Here is a 23,898-nt window from a genome sequence, read left to right as displayed (position 1 = left end):
GGAAAAATTTAATATGGTGTTTAGCGCTGCTGCCTGACAGCAACATTATCATTATTAATACTGTGTGAGTTGCCCTGCATATGACAAATTGTCTCAGGGTGTTTAATCCACTGAAACACAAACAGCATTGTTCTAATAATGTATATCCTACTACAGTAAACGTTTTTGGAAAAAGAATTATGAGGTGAATAAAACCTCAGCATGTATCAAAATGTGCAGAGTAATTGAATGGGGACAGTGTAAACATCTTAATCCCTCCCTGCGCTTTTGTAAAATTTGCATTCTTCATTGTGGACCAGTAAGCTAACAGCGGACATAAAGATCATATTGAATCATTAAAATGATTAAAATAGAAAAACTCTTCATCGCACTGTAGTAAGAAGCAGGTGTTTAACATCCACTTTGTGCTTGAATTTGATAAGATTTCCATACGTCCAAAAGCTGGTTAGAGCTGTGCAGCAATGTTGTTATGACAGAAGTCCAGTAACAGTTGTCCGTGTCTGATGGCTTCCAAATCATAAACATATCATTACGAGGAGGATCTGTCAGTGGAATACCCAGATGTTTCATGCACAGTCCCACATACACATCTTCAATGTAAAGAGCTCTGACATGCTGAGCAGCCTCCAGTATCTTCCTGGTTAAATCCAGAGAGAACACATAGCCCAGTCCAATGGCATAAGTTGGATAGACTGACTCGGGGAAGGTGGAAAACGGCAAAAACCATTTAGAGTTTTGGTCTCGAAGAACAGGAGCAAACCTTACCACGTTTCCTGTCATGTAGAGATGTTGAGGGGCCTTTAAAAGCATCCCGACAAGGTTGTGCACATTGAGGAACGTGTCACTATCAACCTTCATGGCATAGGAGGTCTGGGGGCAATGGGTGCTGAGCCATTCAAACATAAGCATTGTTTTGATGGTGAGGTTATGGTAGCTGTCCAAGAAGTCACTCTGGAGAATGTCACGATGGTCCCGGCTTTCACGTAACAGCTGAGAAAGTGAAATTGAAAGCATCATTTAATAAATTAATAATTAGTAATGATTCTTCAGTTAACTCACTCATTGATACAGCAAACATGATACATGTTTGGTAGAGTGGTCTGAAAAGACTAAATCAGATCAAGCCACATCGAAATCTTATAAGTAAAGGAAGTTGTGTTTGTACTGGATTTTCTTTGGCTGCTTGGAATCTGATCCTTCTTTCCTTCCTCTGCTTCGACTCTCTTGTGACTTTTCTAAATCATCTGGTGTAGCTCATTCACCCTGTACTATGTATTCCTGATAATAACAAGAAGGGAAATGTGTGGAAAGTTTACTACAATGGACTGAAGCCACTCACTTGTTCTTCAATGGTCTCTGCTCCATTTTCCTCTCTGGACTGTCCCAGTATGAAGTAGTGGCTGACCACTTTGCCCTGCACCGTTGTTACATTCCCCCACGTGCTGCGGATCATGTGACGAGCCTCTCTGTTGTGGGGTGCAACCGGGATCATTAGAACCAGGAATGGGCTTTCCTCCCGACATCTGTTCAGTTCATCCAATATGAAATGGTACTCGTGTGGGTACGCCACAGTGTACTGCAAGGAATAATGAGACTGAGATCTGTGCAAGCAGAGAAGGCTGGTGATTTTTGTGCATTGTACTTGATAACACTAGATTCATATTTTCTATTTGAATTTTGCATCTTTTCTAAAATGAGCTTCAGAATGAGAGATAAAATATGTATGTTTTTAAAAAAGAAAGAAAAAAATTTAAGTTAATCTTCTCTTGTCCAGATCTGACTTGGCTGTTTGTGCTGTCTGTGAAAACTAGTATAGCAAATGCACATAACACAGTCAGCGTTATTTAAGTTTTCTGTATTAGATGGGAGGAGCTGTTAAAATAGGTCATGTAAAGCAGGAAATCAAACCAAACCAGGGCCACAAACCAATACTGACAAAACCCACTCTATGTTGAAAATACAGAAACCAAGTCTCTGATGTTACAGCTGAATAAAATGACAACCCTTCATTACAAACTTCCCATATTTCTTCTCTGTTCTCTTGTTCAGCTTCAATTTTGTCACCTCAGTTCTTCTGAAGTGACGAGGAAACTAAGAAGTTGTGACTGAGGCGAGGCCGACCTCAGCATAGAGCTTGTACTTCTCAAACTCTAGTGCAGGATCCTTTCCTAGCAGACAGGTGCTCTTCCATCTTCCATGCTATAAATTTTGTTTGACCACCCCATTTCAGAAAATTAGAGAACCCTGAGCTGCCACTAATAAAACATATACTATGTGTTTAATTAGCTAAAAGAAATCGTTGATACGTCACAGTCATAATAATTATGAACATGTATTTCTTCAAATATTTTAAATATAAATGGATAAAATGAGATGAAGAACATCACGGTAACACGACTGCATCATGATGACTTTAACTTAACTAGTTAACTAGTTTCAGTTCAGAAAAACATCGAACAACCAACTGATCACTTTTGTGACTAATTTGTAGAGATAATATTGTTAGTGTTGCCTTTGCACAGATTATATGGAGGCCAGTGAATATACTTACCTCGTCAACTAGAGGAGGTACACTGTCGTGAGAGGTACTTGAGTTTGGGGTGGATGTCCTTGGGTTTAAAGACCATGATTCTTGGAAAACGGAGCTGTAGATCACTAAAGTCCCGACCATGATCAAAGCCGCCACATACCACAAGCATCTTCTAAATTTTATCCACGGAGTCCTTTCACTGCAAAGAAGTTAAAGTGATTAGTATTTATCAGCACTGCAGAAGCACTTAAGAGTATCCAGGGCAGTTCATTTGTTCTGCATTTTGTCATGTTACAGCTGATTCCAAAATGAATTACATTCATTTATGTTTTTGATTTTTTAATAAATTTGCATGTACTTGGGGTACTGTGTGTACAATTTTGAGGTGAAACATGATTTCCATCCATTTTGGAATAAGGCTGACACAATGTGGAACAAGTGAAGGGCTGCGGTGAAGCTCACTGTTGCTGGGCTGAAATGAGAAAGCACTTTGACTTTTGCTTTCACATCAGACACATGCCACCACTCTAAGAGTCACAATGTTTTTCCACCCTGTGGCACTGCTGTGTGCGCTTTATTGTGGACTTAACACAAGTTAACTAAGAATTTCTGCTAAACTCTATCAAATTCTACAAATTACAATAATTGAACTGAATTGAGAAAAAAGCTTAAACATACCTTAAGTTTTTTTTTTCAGGTTATTTAACAGAGTGTGTGGTACTTAAAAAAAACCTCACTTCCTGTTCTCAAGTCAGGGCTCTAACACATGGAAATATGCATATGCATGTTTATCTATTCCCAATATTGTTACAACGACACAATTGTACACAATTCACATGTGACCCACCCGTCACCACACAGCTGACAACAAGCCACATAAACTAATTACACTATTTTGTTTTTTACTTGAATTTTATAGTTTCAGATTTAGAGATAAAATATTGATATATATATATTGTTAGGGATTTTTTAAAAAAAAAATAAAGAAACAAACAAAAAAACAACAAAAAAAGAAAAGTTAATTCTTTCTCATGCAGATTTGACTTGGGTATTTATGCAGTTTGTGAAAATCGGTATACCAAATGTACATAATGCATAGTCATTTCACTTAATTAGGACCTGTAAAGGAAGAACCAAAACCAGACAACAATAAATACTGACAAAACAGAGGTTTCTACATTGCTAAAGGCAGAACAGAAAAGAAACCCAACTTCTTAAGGCAGGAACCAAAACTTTCTCTGATGTTATAGCCTATAAAACGGCAACCCCAGAATCATAACTCCATTTTCATTCTCACAATTACTTTTTGTCAGCAGATTAGACATGTGACCAACCCATCTCCAGACTGGTGACAACAAGCCACCTAAATAATATCTGGTCGTAAGCTAACATTAATGCAGCTAATTTCAGTATCGAATGTCCTAAAAATGAGACTTCCCCTTCGACAAACATTTTAATTGTATTCTCATTTCATGAGAGTTTATTCACAAAGTGTCCAAGTCAGTTTAACAGACTCATTGACTTTGATGTTGTTTTACATCCTCCTCTAGAGTAGATAGACTTGGACACCCTGCATATTGACAGCTGAGGTAAACAGGTGATTGACAGCCTACACTCACAACAGGTCATAGGGCGATTTTGAGGTAAAAATATCAAAATATTATTTAACTGACACATATCCTGCTTTTACTCCTGATTTATTTCCAAATGTTGAAATCATTCAAATATGTTTAAATTTAGATGGCACCCCATAACAGTCAACGTGTATAAAGACAGTGTGTCTTGCAAACATCACATTTTATTTGTTTGATATCTGTTGGCTGACTAAACTGTGTTTCTCTTACAGTGGTCACCAAAGCTAAGATTATGCAATGCAGTTGGGAAGGCTAAGAAAACAGATCTGACTGCAATCTGTAATCCACTGACATCTGACAGTGAGATTTTACACACTGTAGCTTCAAGCACAATCAAATTGTGTCTAGATTCAGATGAATTTCTTTTGTGCAAATTAAAAAATATTGTAATTACATTTAAAAAAACAAAAAAACTGTCTTATTTATTGGGACATCAATTTTAGGATGCTTCCTTTAATTGCATGATATAACTAAAAGTTATCCTTTAAGCACTGAGTGAAGTCCTTGTCATTTGTTAGTCTTTTCTGTGTATGGCAGTCAGATAACCACAACACTTGCAACTTCCTTGTGGTCACAAAACACAAGTCTACAACTATTTTAAAGTTTCCTGTTTGTAATGTAGAACCAGATGACGCATCAACACATTTTCATTTGAATTTCTGAATATAATTCTTTAATGTTATATGAAGCCCCAGTGTGTCTCAAGAATAACTTATATTATTTGGGAGTTTGCAAGAAGTCATCAACAGCAGCTCAAACAGTCTTATGAGTCTTAGGCTATAAAATCTTGATAACTACCAGGTTTAGTGTACTAAATGGGGAACATCAACAAGCTTGCAATAGCAGAGTTACAACAACCAAAAATTGAGGAAGTTACTGTAAGTGCACAAAATATATAGGTATGTGCCACCTGCTAATGTCCCTAAAGGCATTTATTCAGTAGTTAATCAGCAGAATGAAAGCAATGTAAAAAGACTAATGTGACACCCTGACTACTCCTCACATTTAGCTCTGAAGTGGATAGAAACAAAAAGTCATCTGCAGATGTATTTTGGACTTTTCAGGCTAGTCATTTTTAGTTTATAACTGAAACTAAGGTTATGTGGTTTAGCAGTGTCTCACTGTCACACCTCATTGCTGACAAGTACTGGACGAGTACATATTTATGAAAACAAGAATTCATTCCTACATAGAACCACTGCTCAGTTAAAGAAAACGTATTTGCTAAAATCCAGAAAAGGTTAACAACTGTATATCGTTTATCATCTTTATCACTTATGTCTTTTCATATAACTAGCAACAAAAACAAACAAGTACACAGCAACAGACAATACAGCATTTCCGTTACATGTCGTGTGGCTCCTTCAAATGAGAAATTATAACAGCTAAACACAATTTGAAGGGATCGTTTTTAAATGCGTTCTAGCCTTTCCATTCGAATCATTAATCTGCATTTTATAAAGACAACCAGAGACATGGTACAGTGTTCTTTTACAATATTTGGTTTACAGTGTTTGTATTACAGTCTTTGGACAGCTTGTGCATGACAAAATTAACTGGGGAGCAAATGTTTAAAAACATGTTTAAATATATCACTTACAAAACAGGTAAAAAACATATTTTATATTTTTTTTATAAAAATAAAAAAGGTAACAAAATGAAAAAAAAAGACAAATTCGATAAATGTTAAAAGTAAATAAACATAATGCAGTAGTTTTAAATAACATTATTACTAGAATATTATTATAAAAAGAGTTTCAAGGCATTGAAGCAACAGCAGCTACAGAATGACTTTTGCCTTTGCTGCTGTTTGCTATCAAAGCCTCAGCAAAGATTACAGTCAGTAATTAAAAATGATATATTTATACATTGCTACTCAAGATGTAATAAGTCTAACTAATCCATGTCATAGCTGGACATAATTTCCTATAAGTAAAACATTTTCCATTTTAGGACCACAGTGTGCCTACAGTCTGTTTCACATTTTTATGTCAATATATTTGAAGTAAAACAAAGAATTAGACTTACCCTTTGGAAATGGGGAGCTCTGACATTTTCGGGAGGTGAAGAATGGATTATTTGATCAACTTCAGTAACTTAAGTAAATGCAGAAGTTGGCAAATGAGCTCTTCGTGTTGATCTGCCTGTGTGGTTTGTGTTGCACAAATGGGTCATGACACACTGTGAGCACCCTTAGACAGATTCTGCTCTGATGTCATGTCCTGACAACTCTTGATTATCTGTGGATATGCTTTTAGTGTTTGTGCGTGTTTAGGCACAACATGACTTAACATGCTGTGCATTCCTACCAGTTTGAGTACATATTGCCCCACTGCAAAAGCAAAACAAATGAGATCTCATATTTTTAAATAGGTTTCTCAAGCAAATGAAAGTTGATTTAAAAACAAAAATTATTCACAGGGACAGTGCCAGTCTACTTTAAACATACAATAGTAAGACAGATCCTTCAAAGCTCTGACTAATCTCTACCCTTCAATTTCTATCTAAAGGACTGGAGAAAGTGGTTTTCAGCATAGAAGTGTCATGATTGTTTGTATGAAACTGTTTGGCAAAACTAAATGCTAGACACTAAACACTAGGAGCATGGAACGCGAAAGCCGAAACATGAAACCTGAAACATCAGGCGGGAGAAGAACTGGTTAAAAAAGCTGCAGCACCTCTGTTAACAACAGAGGAACAAACAGCTCCTCCCCCATTGCATCTATTTCTCAGTTGACACAGCCACACACACGCCATCTGCTCTGTCAAGCCAACATTTTCACCTCCCCCGTCCATTTTTTTAGATGTCAAACAGAAAAATCAGAGACAGAGGCAGGTCAGGACAAAGCAAGGATAGCGGTGGAAACTGATACAACTGCAGCAGGGTTGCACACTGAGCGTGAGACTGCACTGAAAGGAAAAAAAAAAACCCCAATAAAAACAAGGTGGTGTGTTTGCAGTTGTGCGCCATAAACCTCCTCAGGCAGGACTAAATGGCAAAATTGCAAATTGCTCCTGTACCTACAGAGACAGGAATGCATGCACCATGTATTATAAAACTCACTGGGGCCTGACACAATGTATGAAAGGCAAATTTTGACAAAAAAATCCACAACATTGCTGCTCAAACATTTTTATTGGGTTGAAACAGGTCGTGCGGTCTCAACCTACAAACTTGGCGAACCTGATAAACCATTTTACAAAGGACTGGTCACCCCACATATGTCAGTGGCTAAACCACACACAGGGAAATGGGGGCCTTTGGGCAATTTGCAGTTAAGTGTGACACAGACTGGGAGCCATTCCCAGGCTGCACTGGTATACAGTGTTTACCATTGCTGGGGTCATATGTGTCTTTGCTAAACTGTACAACCCTGGCAACAAAAGCAGCACACTTAACGGGGCAAAACCAAAACTGACAACCTTTTAAAGTTACGCTAACCGGGGCAGAGGGTACTTGCTGAAATCCCAGAAATCCTCAGTAAATAAGGTGGTTCTTCCCTGAGCGTGTGTCAAACCAACACACCTTTATAAATGATTTGTCACCAAAAGTATTTTTCTGTAAATCTCTGTTATCTAACCCTGATAACAGTTCTGTTGCTCGCAATAAATCAATTTATGAAATAAAACATACTGAGAAAATATTGCTATGTTTATTGGAATAAGCAAACAGGTTTCCAGCTACTTCGGGCTCAGCTAGCTTTGGTTTTGCTCACTGCCCTAAAAATCGTTCGGTTAATTAAGTTCTCTAGGAGCTTGTGCCATCAGGTATATTCTACACACTGTCAAGCAAAACTAGAAGCTAGTATAGAAGAAATTCCCCTCTCGCCCCTGGGAGCGGTCTTTAAGTTCAGATCCTCTTGTGACAACAATACTTTCAGAGGAAAACACAATGAGATGGATAACAACAAAATAATATCTATAAAATAACATCCGCACTCTTGGTCTTTATCCTTCAAGTTCAGGTCCTCTACCAGAGGCCTGGGAGCTCTGGTAGATGGTCCTGCGCAATATATTTGCTGTTCCTAGGACTGCACTCTTCTGGACAGAGATCTCGAGTGTTATTCCTGGGATCTGCTGGAGCCACTCGCCTAGCTTGGGGGTCACTGCACCGAGGGCTCCGATTACCACTGGGACCACTGTTACCTTCACCCTCCACATCTTCTCGAGCTCTTCTCTGAGCCCTTGGTACTTCTCTAGCTTCCCGTGTTCCTTCTTTCTGATATTGCTGTCATTCAGTATCGCTACATCTCTCACCACAACCGTCTTCCTCTGCTTGTCCACCACTACAATGTCTGGGTGGTTAGCCATCATCAGTTTGTCCGTCTGTATATGGAAGTCCCACAGTCCCACATTGAAAAACCCAGACAGATAAGAGATAAGCCTGATGTATTAGCAGAAAAATAAAGCATTTTGTAAACTACAATGTGGTAGTGTAGCATAAACAGGAGGGAAATTATAGAAAGGATCAATAAACACATTCTGAAATGTAAGCTATTCAGCACTTTTCAGTAATCTGAAGAAATCTCTCTCGCTCTAACCTGTCCTCATCTGTCCTCAGACCTTGTTGTGGCTCCTCTGCTATCCCATATGGAAAAGAAATAGAAAAAACTTATAAAAGACTTGCATCAGATGTGGCCTACTTCATATAGTGAATCATATAAGGCTCATATGATTTACTCATGGAAGTGGCCACTTTCATATATTGTTTTAGTATCCAAAACATACAAGTTTCATTTATATAATTTTTCTAGGGATCTTATATCTGTTTTCACTCTTGTATGCTTTTCACACAAGACAGATACAAACTTTATATCTTTATATAAGATTTATATAAGATTTATATATATCTTTTCCATATGGGATCAGTTATCCAAAGCACAGTTAAAATCATGTACTAACTAGTACATCATGTAGTTAACTGTTTCTCAGTAAGAGTATCACACACATATCTGTTTCAAGGATAACATTGGAAAAAGCGAAACTGGCAGTGTTGCCTCGGAAAGCACTCGCGCAGACGTTCAGTGTTTATGCCATTGCTTCCCTGCAAGTAAAATAAATGTTTATTAAGGCTGTTGTGTTTTTAACATGTTTTAATACTTTGTATCTTGTTCTATTTAATCTGAACAAGCCCCTAAAAACAGTCAGTGATCACTGTCGGCCTCTCTCGGTTTTTATCACCATTGTTCATTTTAAAGCTCAGTTTTTAAACCCTTACAAGGTGGAGATGAGCAGGGGAGAGTAGTGGTGGTGGAGGCAAATAGAGAACACGAGAAAGGAAAAAATGTGAAAGAGAAAATAAAAATATAACTGATAGCTGATACTACTGCTTATCTTTCCCCCCACTTTCTTCTATCCAAATCAGCAGAGAAGTGATAAAAAGAAAGATGATCTTTCAGTCTTGATGATTGCAGCACCCAGCAGCACAGCATAGGTGTTGTGGGGGAAAAAAGCAGTGATCATTTCGATGTAAACTATGTATCATTTATTGGATGTGACTGTTACTGATTATCTTGTTCAATATAGCGAACGGCTCTTGGGGGATTTGCACATGGCGTCACATGCAAAATCTTAACTGACTGTCAGACACTCAGACTGAGTGTCTTTTTATTTATTTATTTATTTTTTACTGCAAATGAGTTAAAGTGTTATTGATCTTCTAAATAGCACTTAGCTGTCCACTGCTGGATCAACTGAGAAACATTTTGCCTCTTCCTATCTCAGGATAATGTGGGCGTACTTGTAATAATGGAGTCATAAGATTACCAAGAAAATAAGCTTCTGTTAGGAATGTTACCACAAACTGAACAAGTATTACTGTAATGAGACAGAATATGTAGCCTTATTCAATAAAGTGAAACCCAAACTACTCTTCACATGTAACCCAGAATGGAAACGGATACATATTATTTGTACCCTTAGGTCCATAAGTTGTTGTCACTTAATGTCAGATACTTACACAGTATTACATACATTTACATACAAACATTACATTAAAATACATTTAAAAAAATGTTATTACACAAATAGTTCACAACAAGAAAAAAAACATGAAGTAGATCTATTTGAAGTCAAAAATAAAGGCACATAAGTCAGTAGTTTTACTAATATTATTACTTTGTTGTAAAATGAAGGGTTTGTAGGCATCATAGCATATCCGAGTAAATATTACGGTCACTATATAAGGGGGTATTATATTTGTGCACTGCTACTCAACCCATTAACTGGCTGTAATATGCCCTGCTATGGAGTGAATCATCCAGACAAGCTTTCCATTTAAAAACCACAGTGAGCCTTCAGCCTGTGCTATACTTTCACATTAGCATGTTTGAAATTAAAGGAAAAATTAGACCTACCCTTTGGAAACTGTGTTCTCCGGCATTTTCAGCAGGTGAAGAATGATTTCTGGTATAAGCTTTGGTACAAGACAAGATCGGAATAATTCCTTTTTATTCTGTAGCATTGCGCTTGTAGAGGCTCAGACCAGACATACTTCCTCATTGAGACCAGAGGCTCAGACCAGCCACAGACCACTGTGAAGAAATATCAGTGGCATTGTAATGAGCTGTAAAGATCAACTTTACCAGATATGTCTGGATACGAGCTGGAGCATTCCTTTTTACATAGATTTACAGACACCTTGTCTTTTTTTAAATTTTGACTGATTGCTATCTAAAGCAAATATGGAAGATACATCATGAAGAAAAATACAAGAATAATAAAACCTTTAAAACTGCTTCATAAACAGTCACAAATAAAAGCTCTTAATTAAATAAACAGTGGAATCGATGGAATACCTACCTCCCAACCCTCCGACTTTTTTTTGTTCTGCAATTGCTGAATTGATGTAAGTTCAATCAGATAAATCCAAGGAAGGAAATCCCAGAAAGCTGATTCTGTTCATCTGGCTGTTGCATTTCAGTAGTAGTGACTTCTTCTGTTTTCTGGTGAGACGGAACAAATGAACAGAATCATCTTTCTGTGAGTTGAGCAGTGTTTCACAATAAGAGTTTGTCCCACTGATTAGACTCGACGAGACTTTTAATGTGAAAAAACTTTATTGCAAACAAAAGAAAAAGCTAGCTAGCTCATAAGATTAAGTGCACCCCCCACCCCCCATTTAAATCAACAATTAAACTAAAAGATAAAAAAACTTATAGTGCTTCACCATAGAATCCATATTTAGCTATACTTTCATGCAGCACTGTATTCTATGCACATACAATTGGCTTGTGCTCATGACTGATTTAGAACAACATTTTAATCTAACGTGCCATTCTGTGCATCTGGGGAGGAAGCTGAATACCTGAAGAAAGCCGCACAGGCACAACGATTAGTGTAAAGTACACACAGAAAGGCCACAGCTGGGTTTCAGCTTCAGTACATGAAAGGAACTAATGCGTGAGAAAAACTGATGCTCACATTTCTATTACAGTTTTTGCTCGTTGCTTGAACACTATAAACCCATGCTTATACTAAAGTAACACAACTTGAAGCTTTTGTTACCATACCTCAAACACATGTACCCATACCTTAAACAAAAGTGCTGCTTTGCACTCTGGTTGCAATTATGCAACACACTTACTCCTTTATGCAACACACATGGTCCTGCATACTACACTCTATTTCATACATAAGACACTTCGTTCAAAAATGAAATTTCAGGGTGCCATTTGGAAAACCCATGTATCAAAAATACAAAACACATCGGGTAATTGCAACCACTCAAATACACACCTGAAGGCACTTACTTGCAAAACTGAACACCAATTAGCCAACTACAAAAAGCCCTCAGTTCAGCCAATTCAAGAACTCTGCAAGCATGGATGGAGGGAGAACAAGAGGAAGAGGAGGTCGTCATCGAGGCCATGCACGGACCCATATTTCTGATGATATAAGAGCAACTTTGGTGGACCTTGTCATCAACCATGGCCTGACTATGAGGGAAGCTGGGCAGAGAGTCCACCCACATCTAAGCCGCTTCACAGTGGCATCTGTAATACAGTTTTTTCTGAATGCTTAAACCCTAACTGTGATTCCTGTAGCACAATCTCTAAAACTATTCAGACTTATAGCAAAACCACTCACTGAGTTTGCAAAACTAAAAGCACAAAAACTGCTTTGCACTCAGTTTGCAATTTTGTAACACACACTTTGCAAAACTGTAGGCACAATTCACTGCACAACACTCAATTACCAAATTTCCAACACAGTCCTAGCAAAAGTATACACATGTATGGCTATCATTAACACTAATTTGCCAACTGTCTGGCACACTTTCACATGTCAAAACTTTCTTAGATAATTAGTTCACTTTGCAATCAGCCTAAGCACTATAATACAGGTAAGCTGTGTGTGCGGAGTACAATGGAGGGAGCAGAAAGAGTGAGAAGTAGAGGAGGCCGAGGAAGAGGACGTGGAGGTGAAGAAGTAGGATGAAGAGGACGACAAGGACAAGGAGGAGCAAGAGGAAGACGAGGAGGGGGGAGAGGAAGATGAGGAGGGGGGAGAGGAAGGGTAGGAAGAGTAAGAAATAGAATTGCTGATGACATCAGAGCTACAATAGTGGACCATGTAATCAACCGTGGAATGACCCTGAGGGTAGCTGGCCAACGGGTCCAGCCTAACTCGAGCTGCTACACTGTAGCAAGTACCATAGGGACATCTTGAAATGAGAATCGGTTAGTACAGTCACTTCGCACAAAGATTTGTAGCACTGCCATATGCCAATGAGAAACACACCAATACCATTGATGTAAAAATACTGAAATTGTTACTTTACAGAATTGCTAGATGACCAGATGCTGGGGCAGAGGAAGCATGTTCACTGCAGACCAAGTAACCCATATAGTCATTATGGCGATTGCAAATAATCCTATACTTGGAAATAAACACTTGTGTTTGTTTTGATGTGTTTGAATAAACACCAGTACTTGAAGTTTGGATCCCTCTATGCTTATGGATCTATGACAGAAGTATGAGCTCAAACTGACATAGCCTACCTTGTGCACAGAGAAAGCAAAAGCCAGATGTGTTTTGTATTCATACCATCAGTGTGCAGTTGGTGCATTGTGTGCTTAGGAGATGATGGCTTGTGGGTACTGTTTGATACGGAAACACCATTTTTACGAAGGTGTGAAGAGTTAATCTAGCTGTGTTTGCTTTTGCAAGAGAACTACAATGTTTTGATGATTGGGTGACAGGTTTTCTTATTTGTGTGAAGAGTTTTGCAAAATTAGCCAATGGTTACAAAAAATGTGCTTACAGTTTTTTCTGATTGTTTAAGCACATTTTTTGTAACTATTGGCTAATTTTGCAAAACTCTTCACACAAATAAGAAAACCTGTCACCCAATCATCAAAACATTGTAGTTCTCTTGCAAAAGCAAACACAGCTAGATTAACTCTTCACACCTTCGTAAAAATAGTGTTTCCGTATCAAACAGTACACACAAGCCATCATCTACTAAGCACACAATGCGCCAACTGCACACTGATGGTATGAATACAAAACACATCTGGCGTTTGCCTTCCCTGTGCACAAGGTAGGCTATGTCAGTTTGAGCTCATACTTCTGTCATAGATCCATAAGCATAGAGGGATCCAAACTTCAAATACTGGTGTTTATTCAAACACATCAAAACAAACAAGTGTTTATTTCCAAGTATAGGATTATTTGCAATCGCCATAATGACTATATGGGTTACGTGGTCTGCAGTGAACATGCTTCCTCTGCCCCCTCCTCGTCTTCCTCTTGCTCCTCCTTGTCCTTGTCGTCCTCTTCATCCTACTTCTTCACCTCCACGTCCTCTTCCTCGGCCTCCTCTACTTCTCACTCTTTCTGCTCCCTCCATTGTACTCCGCACACACAGCTTACCTGTATTATAGTGCTTAGGCTGATTGCAAAGTGAACGAATTATCTAAGAAAGTTTTCACATGTGAAAGTGTGCCAGACAGTTGGCAAATTAGTGTTAATGATAGCCATACATGTGTATACTTTTGCTAGGAGTGTGTTGGAAATTTGGAAATTGAGTGTTGTGCAGTGAATTGTGCCTACAGTTTTGCAAAGTGTGTGTTACAAAATTGCAAACTGAGTGCAAAGCAGTTTTTGTGCTTTTAGTTTTGCACACTCAGTGAGTGGTTTTGCTATAAGTCTGACTAGTTTTAGAAATTGTGCTACAGGAATCACAGTTAGTGTTTAGGCATTCGGTAAAAACTGTAAGCAATCAGAAAAAACTGTAAGAAAATTCCGACTAGAAAACAGGTCTGTCTTCATCTCACTGCCTTCTACTCTACTCAGATGGTTTTTATAGTACTGTTCTACAGTTACCATATCAAGTGTACAGGGTATTGCAGGGTGCTAATGCTCCTTTTGCAGCCAAAGTGGTAGTTTCTGTGAAACATACCATGATTACTTATATTGAAGTACAGTGTTGTACAGTGGATGATACAGTATATACAGTAAAGTACTGTAAGAAAAATAAGCAAACCAATGACAATATGTGGTTGTATTTCTCTAGAATGACTCGAAGACCTTCTGGGGGAGGACGCCAACGCCTGTTCACACAACGGCAGGAACTTGCCGTTGTGGACCTAGTGAGGGCAGACAATGCTATCCGTCTCCACCAGCTACGAAAGCAAATACTTGCAGACAGGCAAGTGTTCAACAACATAAACCATGTGAGCATCACCACCATCAGACGCATCTTGGGAAAACACAGCATCACCATGAAGCAACTCTACAGAGTACCATTTGAGAGGAACAGTGACAGGGTCAAAGGACTTCGAGCTGAATATGTACCATATCAGTACCACATGAATACATTCTGAGAGCTACACAGGTACCCGTGTGATGGGGTGAGGGTTCTGTATGTGTAGCACTGTAGTACAGTAATATGTTCTCTCTTTTTTTTTTTTTTTTTTTTTTACAGAGAATCTTGGCCATGGATGGAGCTGCACAGCCTCATGAATTCATTTTCATTGATGAAGCTGGATTCGACCTGTGCAAAACAAGACGACGGGGTCGTAATGTAATTGGCCAAAGGGCAATTGTGCACGTTCCAGGGCAGCGCGGGGGAAATATCACATTGTGTGCCGCCATAAGCCTTCGACGGCTTCTGCATCATCATGCAAAACTAGGTCCATACAATAGCCAACATATACTCACATTTCTAGATCTCCATGATATAGTTGTACAGAATAGACCAGATCAGCCCAGGTTTGTGGTGATATGGGATAATGTCAGTTTCCATCGGGCTGCTCTGGTCCAGGCCTGGTTCTCCAACCACAGTCAACTTGAAGTGGTATGCTTGCCCCCTTACTCACCATTTTTAAACCCTATAGAGGAATTTTTTTCGGCTTGGAGATGGCGTGTATATGACCGCCAACTACATGCCTGCATGCCTCTTCTGCAGGCAATGGAACAGGCCTGCGGCGACATTCAGGTGACAGCAATCCATGGATGGTTTTGACATGGAAGAGGATATTTTCCCCGGTGCCTAGCGGGAGAAGACATTGCTTGCGATGTTGATGAGGTCCTGTGGCCAGACCCCAACAGACGGCGGGATCCATGAGCCCACGTATGCACAATTGTCATGATTTTTTGTTTACAGTATAGTGTTTTTTCTATTACTGTATTATGGGTTGTTTTTTTTTTTGTTTTTTTTTTTGCTTTATCTGAATTCTTGGTACTGCAATGTACAATATTGAGTAGGCCTATTTGCTTTTTTGGTTGTTTGCAAATGTGTCTCCTGAAAATATGCCTTCTGAATGAACAATGGAAATCAAAGACTGCAGTGCTTTATATAAAGTAGACTAGTGTGTTCCCCCTGCTCTGTAGGTGTTTGCATATGATGCAAGTATGTGTCATTTTGTCAACAGAGTTACATTTTGACAAAGGAATGTTAGGTTTTGATAGCAGAGTTTAGGTTTTGAGAGTAGAGTTTCAATTTGGTGCAGATGTGAATGGTATATTTCCCAGTGTTGTGTCATGTTTACTTGTGTTTAGGGTTTTGGCACAATGAGCAAAGTTTTGCAAAATGTGTTCAGGCAACGGGCAAAAACTGTAATTAGAAGCTGATAGCAGCTTCAAGTTTTAGACTGTAATTCTTTTTAAGTACGAGTATGAAGGAGGGTCACATATTTAATACTGCCTGGGATTTTAGCGGCATTATTAAAAGAGAATTGTCATGCTTTCTAATTCTGCAATCACACTGTCCGTTACAGTTTCAGTGATGTGTGCAGTCATGATAAAAAAAGTGCAACCTCTTTCAGTTCTAAGTTTTTATGTATCAGGACAAATAAATAGTAATGTCGTCTGTTTCTTGGCAGTTACTAAAAACGGAACCTTAGCTGAACAACAACATAGAGTTTATACGCTGTGTCATTTATCAGACAGAAATGAAGCCAAAATTCAGAAGCAGTTTTACTGATATGCTAAAGCGTGGCCAAAATGCATTTCCTTTAACAGTGATGATAATGTCTGAGGTTGTCTGCCATGTGGGATTCTTGAGAAATAGATTTGTAACGCAGTCAGCTTGAAAAATAAGGAAGTATGTAAATTTGTCAGACAAGTTCTTGCCTATACTAAATAAAGCTGATACATTACTGCTCTTATGTACATTGAATTCCAGCAGTTCACGGTGCTGATTTCTGACTTATGTGACACACTAATGTGTGATCCCATCAGAAGTAGTACTTAAAAGAAAGAGAGATTTGTCACCGAAGTGAACTATGTTTAATGAGGTAGTTGCACCCCCCAGCCTCCGGGTGGCGCATTGTTCAGTGAGACAGAATAGCGAGGTCATAGGTCCTCCTCTCCAATATGGCAGAAGCGAGGCAAAGAGAAACTTCACCAGTCGTCTCTGTCTCATCATTTCCCTGTTTTGCAGGTTTGTAACCGGTAAAACTATAGTAAAACGGTTGTAAAATATTGATAAGAAACATAGCTAAATGTGGGGGTATAAATCAGCGGGTAAACGCTGTTATTTGTTACGTTTTATGAAGTAGAAGGACTGGAAAAAAATGCCAAAGCCTAGCCAGCCGCGGGCGCCATTTTGGTTTCCTTTCTCCACTTATTTCAGGTCGTTTTAGCTGAATAAGCTCCTTGTCGTGTCCTGATTTTGTGAATATGAATGTTAATCTGCTGTTGGCAGTGAAGAACAACTGTTTACTGGTTCTGAAAAGTGATTTTGAGAATGTTAAAGCTAAAGCTAAGCCTGCCAGCATACACATGACTCTTTCATGTATTTGTGAGCTACTAAGCTAAATTGGTTTAAGACCAAGCACTGGTATGTTGGTTAAAACAATCAGAATACATAGGTATTTGGGTTAAGAGTTAAATCGAGGTAAAAATGTATTTGAACATGCATTTCATATTGTTTTGAATTGTCATTCAGAGAGAATAGCCGAGTAAATGATTTGAAGGTCACTACACGTGAAGTGCTCTTGTTTCCCATGAAAAGATCGTGGTATTGCAGCTTGAACTTACAGACGGTTTTATTGTTATTTCTGTTGTATATAGAGAATGGTGATGCTGCAAGTTAAAAATACATGTGATTGTATAAATAAATATGGCAGAAGCGAGGCAAAGAGAAACTTCACCAGTCGTCTCTGTCTCATCATTTCCCTGTTTTGCAGGAACATTTAATCTGTTTTACCGGCCCAAACTCTGGGTCGGTTACACTTACATAAGTAAGTTAGCTTTAGGTAGAAATTAAGAATATATACTTTTTACTAGCTTCGTTTGCTAGCATTTGCTAGCTTTTACTGTTGGTTACTACATGGAGAAAATAAAAGCTTAGTTATTGTCAGAGTGAAAGCAGGTGAATAACAACAAAGGAAACAATGGAATGTCACCAGTATGAAGAACAGTGCACCAAATTGTGCTGAGTCTGCTGAAAGAAGTAGCCACTTGTGTGTGAGCGTGCACTGTAGCCCACTTCAAACTTGAATCAAATTCGAATGCTCACCTAGATCAATGTTTTGAGTCTGGCTTGACAGTAAAGACTAGCTATCCTTACAGATACTCAGAGAGAGCTGTGAAACATATTGTTTGTGCCATTTTGAGTGAAAAGTCAATACATTTGAATCCTGTTTACAAGAGGTAAACTCCATGCATATAACTCCTCTGCACTCCAGCCGAAACTGTAAATAAAGTATCTAAATAAAGTAAAGTATGATAAATAAAGTATCATATTTGAAACTAAGGTTTGAATCCTGACTTAAATCTGACTTCTGAAACAATTTCTGTGTTGAACTTTATTGCTGTTGATAATAAATAATAACTGTGACTTCTTACTGTTAGCTGTCATGTCAAACAAGGTAGTATTTTTATTGTCTTTGTCTCTTAATATTGCATTTTATTTTGTTTGCATTGTTCCAGATGTGACAGGAATGTGCATCATTGTTCTGGGAGGCCTCCTTGTTCTTCGGAGTGATGACCTCCATAATGTCTCCAAGACTGGTACGTTTTTACTGTTGCATTTCAAAGGGGAACAGAGTTGTGGTGAAATTTCCTTTTGATTTGCGGGTTTTATTCACTTCCAATTATGATACCTCTTAGCCCCCAAGTGATTATATGTATGCTAGACAACTTCAGGGCATGCTCCTAATGAGATGAAGGATGGTGTCCTGGGGGATTTCCTACCAGATCTGAAACAGTGCATCACTGAGCTTCTGGACAGTCTGAGGTGCTACCTGGTCGCACTGATGGAGCAAAACATAGCACCTCAGAGGTGTTGAAAATTGATCTTTCAGGCAAGAGGAACAGAGGAAGACCACAGAGAAGGTTCATGTTCATGTAGCGAAGGGGAATATGCTGGAGGTGGGTGTGATAGAGGCAGTGATGACCTCTAAAGGGAAGAGCCAACTTGGCAGACTAAAATTGTTTTGTAGTATTTGGGCTTTATCTAATGATCTAATGATGTTACCAGAAAATGTCATGTGGAACTGTCATACTGATCTCACTGTGACTGCTACTGGTTTCAGTTGCATTTTGAGATGAGTAGTGTCAGCTGTTTGGAGAGAAACTGTACTTTGAACTGTGCTTTTACCTTTATTTTTATTTTTGCAGAAACTTGAGTGCAAGTAAACTACATAAAACAAAATGCTCTGTTATTACAACATCCGTTAGCATGCACTAGATTAATGTTACTGACTAAGGTCGATTGATTTTAACATAATTTTTAACGGCATCACATACTTTGTTTTTGGGTTTTTTTAAGTTGTTGTTTTTTTGTCTACCCTGTAACCACAGTCTTTAGCGGAAGTGTTTAATCTACCTTTTGAGTGTGTGAACATTGCAAAGATTCAAAAGTTCTTGCATTTTTAAACTCAGCTCGATTTGATAACACAGGAAGTGGAAACTTGTCAGCCGCAGTCGAGACGGACGACTGCCTGAGAAAACTATCATTTGTTTTGTCTCGTGGGATCTATTTCTGCTGTGGTAATTGACTGTAGTGTAGAAGTCATCAGTTTTTATGAAACTGTCTTTACAGATTTCCCAAGCTGCTTAAAAACTGGGAATGTATTCAGTATATTTGAAGTGTTTTTATTTTCTAACACACGGGCTCAGCTGATGACTCAGTCTTGCTGTATATGGTTTTGCAATAAGTGTTCACATTCAAGCTCAAGTAAAACCTGTAACATGCTGTTAATAATGCTGTTTGTATAAAAAAAACAATGTATAAATGTCACATGTAACTGATGTAACTATTTAATAAGTGCTATAATGTTGTTTATCTATCCATTTTCTTCCTTATCCGGGGCCGAGTCGCGGGGGCAGCATCCCAAGCAGAGAAGCCCAGACCTCCCTCTCCCCAGCCACCCCCTCCAGCTTATCCGGGTGAACACCAAGGCGTTCCCAGGCCAGCCGAGACATATAATCTCTCCAGCGTGTCCTGGGTCTGCCCCGGGGCCTCCTCCCGGTGGGGCATGTCCGGAAAACCTCACCCAGGAGGCGCCCGGGGGGCATCCTTGTCAGATGCCCGAACCACCTCAGCTGGCTCCTTTTGATGTGGAGGAGCAGCGGCTCTACTCTGAGCCCCTCCCGGATGGCTGAACTTCTCACCCTATCACTAAGGGAGAGGCCAGTCACCCTTCGGAGGAAGCCCATTTCTGCCACTTGTATTCGCAATCTTGTTCCTTCGGTCACTACCCACAGCTCGTGGCCATAGGTGAGGATAGGGGATTGACCGGTAAATTGAGAGCTTCTGCATCACTGCAGCCGCTGCACCAATCCGTCTGTCAATCTCCCACTCCCTTCTCCAATCTCTCATGAACAAGACCCCAAGATACTTAAACTCCTCCACTTGGGGCAGGGTCTTGTCCCTGACCCGGAGTGGGCACTCCACCCTTTTCCGGCTGAGAACCATAAAAATTATGAACAGAATCAGTGACAAAGGGCAGCCCTGGCGGAGCCCATCACCCACCAGGAACGAGTCTGACTTATTGCCAGCTATGTGGACCGTAGCAATGGGCCAGACACCCCATACTCCCAGAGCACCCCCCACAGGATCCCCCTGAAGGACACGGACGAATGCCTTCTCCAAGTCCACAAAGCACATGTAGACTGGTTGGGCAAACTCCCATGCACCCTCAAGTATCCTTGGGGGGATAAAGAGCTGGTCAAGTGTTCCACGATCAGGATGAAAACCGCATTGTTCCTCCTGTATCCAGGGCTCTAGACTAACTTTTTGCCATGGGCGTACCGGTACGCCTAACTTTTTAAAGTTAGGCGTACCGGCACAAAAGTTAGGCGTACACAAATTTTATAATAATTTATATAATATAATGTGTTTTTCTGGATACACTGTGCTTTTTCAGCATTCAAAGACTGATGACACCATGTCCGAGCACTGGCTATGAATTTCAGAAGGATCAGGCCTTAACTTAACAGAAAAGTTAGCAATGGTTCTTTTCCTATTACAGCTACATCCACTTCTGTGGTGCCTAGGCTGCTCACTAGGGCTGGGTATCATCACTGATTTCTATAATCCATTCGATTCCGGTTTTCAAAGTCCCGATTCGATTCAACTTAGCCTCAGACAGTCAGAAATATTATAATTCTGATCATTTATCAGTACTGACTTCTTCAGAATTGTGAACATCACAGCAGATGCCTTTGTGTGAAAGTAACTGAGAATAAAACACAGAAAAACATGAAGGAGATTTTCCCTGGTCTGGCTTTTTATAGCAGATAACCTTAAAAATATTCTACAATGTTCTGCATATAAAGTTTAAATTTCTTCAGTATTGAATAACAGAAAAAACAGGCTTTCTTGTCCGAGGTCATTTAAGTGAAAAAAAGAAAAGAAAAAGACAGCAGCCACAGCGCTGTAAACAACGGTAGACTGGTGGGTAATAAGCGAATTAATAATACAGAAAACAGAGATTGGAAACAGGAAACTGTTCTTGAAGTACAGAGAGAGATAGAGAGAGAGAGCTACCTGTGCATGAAGTGTGATTTTAATAGTCGTGGAAGCAAAACAGCAAAATTCATGACAACATTGATCAAATGTGAAGCGCAGTTTGCTGCTTCTTTTGCTGCTGGCTCGGTGAATTTTGGTTGGAGAGAGACAAAACCTGCAGCTCAGAATCAGCGCAAAAAGATGTAAACACAGCGCGGACCGCACGCATCAGAATCGCTAAGCTCCGACAGCGTGTCCGTCTACGGGTCGTCGGGTGAGAAAGCCGAGAAAGACAAAGCTGATTCTGATGCGTCGGGTCCGTTCTGTGTTTATGTCTTTGTGTGGAATCCGTGTACCTGCTCTCATTTGCTGTTTGGTTGTTGTTGAAATGGTTTTGTGAGCTTTAATCTGAGAATCTGGCGTTTCTGGCAAAACACAGTTATATTTAAAAGTCGATTCAGGATTTAATGAATTGATATCGCTTTATTCAAGCTACTCACCTCCCACTTCCACCTGCACTTTCAACTGGATCACGGCCAATCAGAGAGGTCCCGCCCCTGACTATCTCTGATTGGTTTAGTCCACGATAGGGGCAAAATGTGTGTCTGTTGTTGACCACAGGGAAGGTTGCAGATTTTATTTTATTTTTTTTGCTACCTGAACAGTTGGTCGCACAGGTGCAACCAAATATTTTCTTTTAGTCGCACCACTGAAAAATTTGGTCGCATTTGCGACCAAATTGGTCGCACTCTAGAGCCCTGTCCTGTATCCGAGGTTCGACTAACGGACGGACTCTCCTCTCCAGCACCCTGGCATAGACTTTCCCAGGGAGGCTGAGGAGTGTGATTCCCCTGTAGTTGGAACACACCCTCCGGTCCCCTTTTTTAAAGATGGGGACCACCACCTCGGTCTACCAGTCCAGGGGTACCGCCCCTGATCTCCACGCAACATTGTAGAGGCGTGTCAACCAGGACAGCCTTACAACCTCCAGAGCCTTCAGGAACTCAGGGCGGACCTCATCAACACCAGGGGCTCTGCCACCAAGGAATTATTTAACTGCCTCAGTGACCTCGCCTCCGGAAATTGGCGGGTCATTCCCCTCATACCCAGACTCTGCTTCCTCCTCGGAAGATGTGTCAGTGGGATTAAGGAGGTCCTCGAAGTATTCCTTCCACCGCCTGACAATTTTCTCAGTCAACAGCACTCCACCCACACTACACACAGTGCAGGTTGAACACCGCTTTCCCCTCCTTAGTTGCTTGACCGTTTGCCAGAATCTCTTCGAGGTAGTCCGAAAGTCTTTTTCCATGGCCTCTCCGAACTCCTCCCACACCCGAGTTTTTGCTTCCGCCATCGCCTGCTTGGCCTATCTACCTATCAGCTGCCGGAGTCCCACAGGCTAACCAAGCCCAGTAGGACTCCTTCAGCTTGGTGGCTTGGTTACCACCACGACAGGCACCAACTACCTTGTGGCTGCAGCTCAGTGCTGCGGCTTCTGCAATGGAGGAGCTGAACAGGACTCAATGTCCCCAGTCTCCCTGGGAATGCTGTTGAAGCTCTGCTGGAGGTGTGAGTTGAAGATCTTGCGGACCGGGGCCTCTGCTAGATGTTCCCAGCACACCCTCACTGTACGTTTTGGTGCGCCAAATATGTGGTGTAGCCGTGGGTCCTTTGCAATACTCACTTGGTCCCTTGAAAAGGTGGGGAGCTACTGTTGATAGTGTTGATCCCGGTGAAGTGCCGCAATTGCAGCCTGAGGCTACGTCCACACTAGCCCGGATAGATTTGAAAACTGCGTTTCCGTCTGAAAACACTCCACATCCACACTAGTGTTTTCAGTCGTTTTCACAGAGTTGTGTGTCCACATTGAAATGGATGAAAACGCCTATGTCCCAGTACTGCGCATGTGTGAAACGCAAGAAGATTCGACCTGCCTCATTTCTGTCTGTCGTTTATTTACTTTCTGGCTCTTTGAACTGTTGCGGCAAAAGGTCGAGGAAAAGCACCGAGTTTTTTAAATGGACTAACAATGAGGTGGAGTTGTTGCTGCGAGTAACACAAAAGTACAAAGTTGCAAAAGCAAGTGAGAATTAAGGAATTTGAAGAAATGCTATCTGGAGCATGTACAGACTGATATTAATCTTTAACAGGGCTGTCAAAATTGAGAGCAAACAAAACAACTGCTGCCCTCCACTATCTTTGTATAATTGGTCACATGACGGCACCCAAATGTATGTGTTTTCGAGAGCGTTTTGAAAACGCTGCGTTTTCCTTCCGCGAAAACGCCATCTCAGTGCGTCTCAGGCGCTCTAAAAACCTGCTTGCTC

The 23,898-nt window shown here is 40.2% G+C and overlaps 1 protein-coding gene and 1 long non-coding RNA gene across 3 annotated transcripts; one reads left to right on the top strand and one right to left on the bottom strand.

The window, feature by feature from the left end:
* Nucleotides 1-238: 238 nt before the first annotated feature.
* Nucleotides 239-11,110, bottom strand: LOC113033070 (beta-1,3-galactosyltransferase 2-like). 2 transcript variants are annotated; one of them, XM_026186386.2, is made up of 5 exons: nt 10,966-11,110; nt 10,521-10,697; nt 2,552-2,729; nt 1,340-1,576; nt 239-990 (listed from the first exon to the last, which is right to left on the bottom strand). In XM_026186386.2, exons 2-5 carry the CDS (start codon nt 10,625-10,627, stop codon nt 391-393), a joined length of 1,122 nt encoding a protein of 373 aa, XP_026042171.1. In that variant the 5' UTR covers nt 10,628-10,697; nt 10,966-11,110; the 3' UTR covers nt 239-390. The 2 variants fall into 2 exon arrangements, with proteins under 2 accessions (XP_026042171.1, XP_026042161.1); XM_026186376.2 differs by lacking the exons at nt 10,521-10,697; nt 10,966-11,110 and adding an exon at nt 6,193-6,360.
* Nucleotides 11,111-13,455: 2,345 nt separating this feature from the next.
* Nucleotides 13,456-21,327, top strand: LOC113027334 (uncharacterized). Its single transcript, XR_013911308.1, has 2 exons — nt 13,456-17,053; nt 18,547-21,327. It is a non-coding gene; the product is annotated as an uncharacterized LOC113027334 (long non-coding RNA).
* The last annotated feature ends 2,571 nt before the right edge of the window (nt 21,328-23,898 follow it).

This window comes from Astatotilapia calliptera, chromosome 2, assembly GCF_964374335.1.
Source record: "Astatotilapia calliptera chromosome 2, fAstCal68.1, whole genome shotgun sequence".
Classification (NCBI taxonomy): domain Eukaryota; kingdom Metazoa; phylum Chordata; class Actinopteri; order Cichliformes; family Cichlidae; genus Astatotilapia; species Astatotilapia calliptera.
The sequence above is the reverse complement of the archived record's forward strand: the minus strand, read 5'-3'. Positions and strand labels throughout refer to the sequence as shown.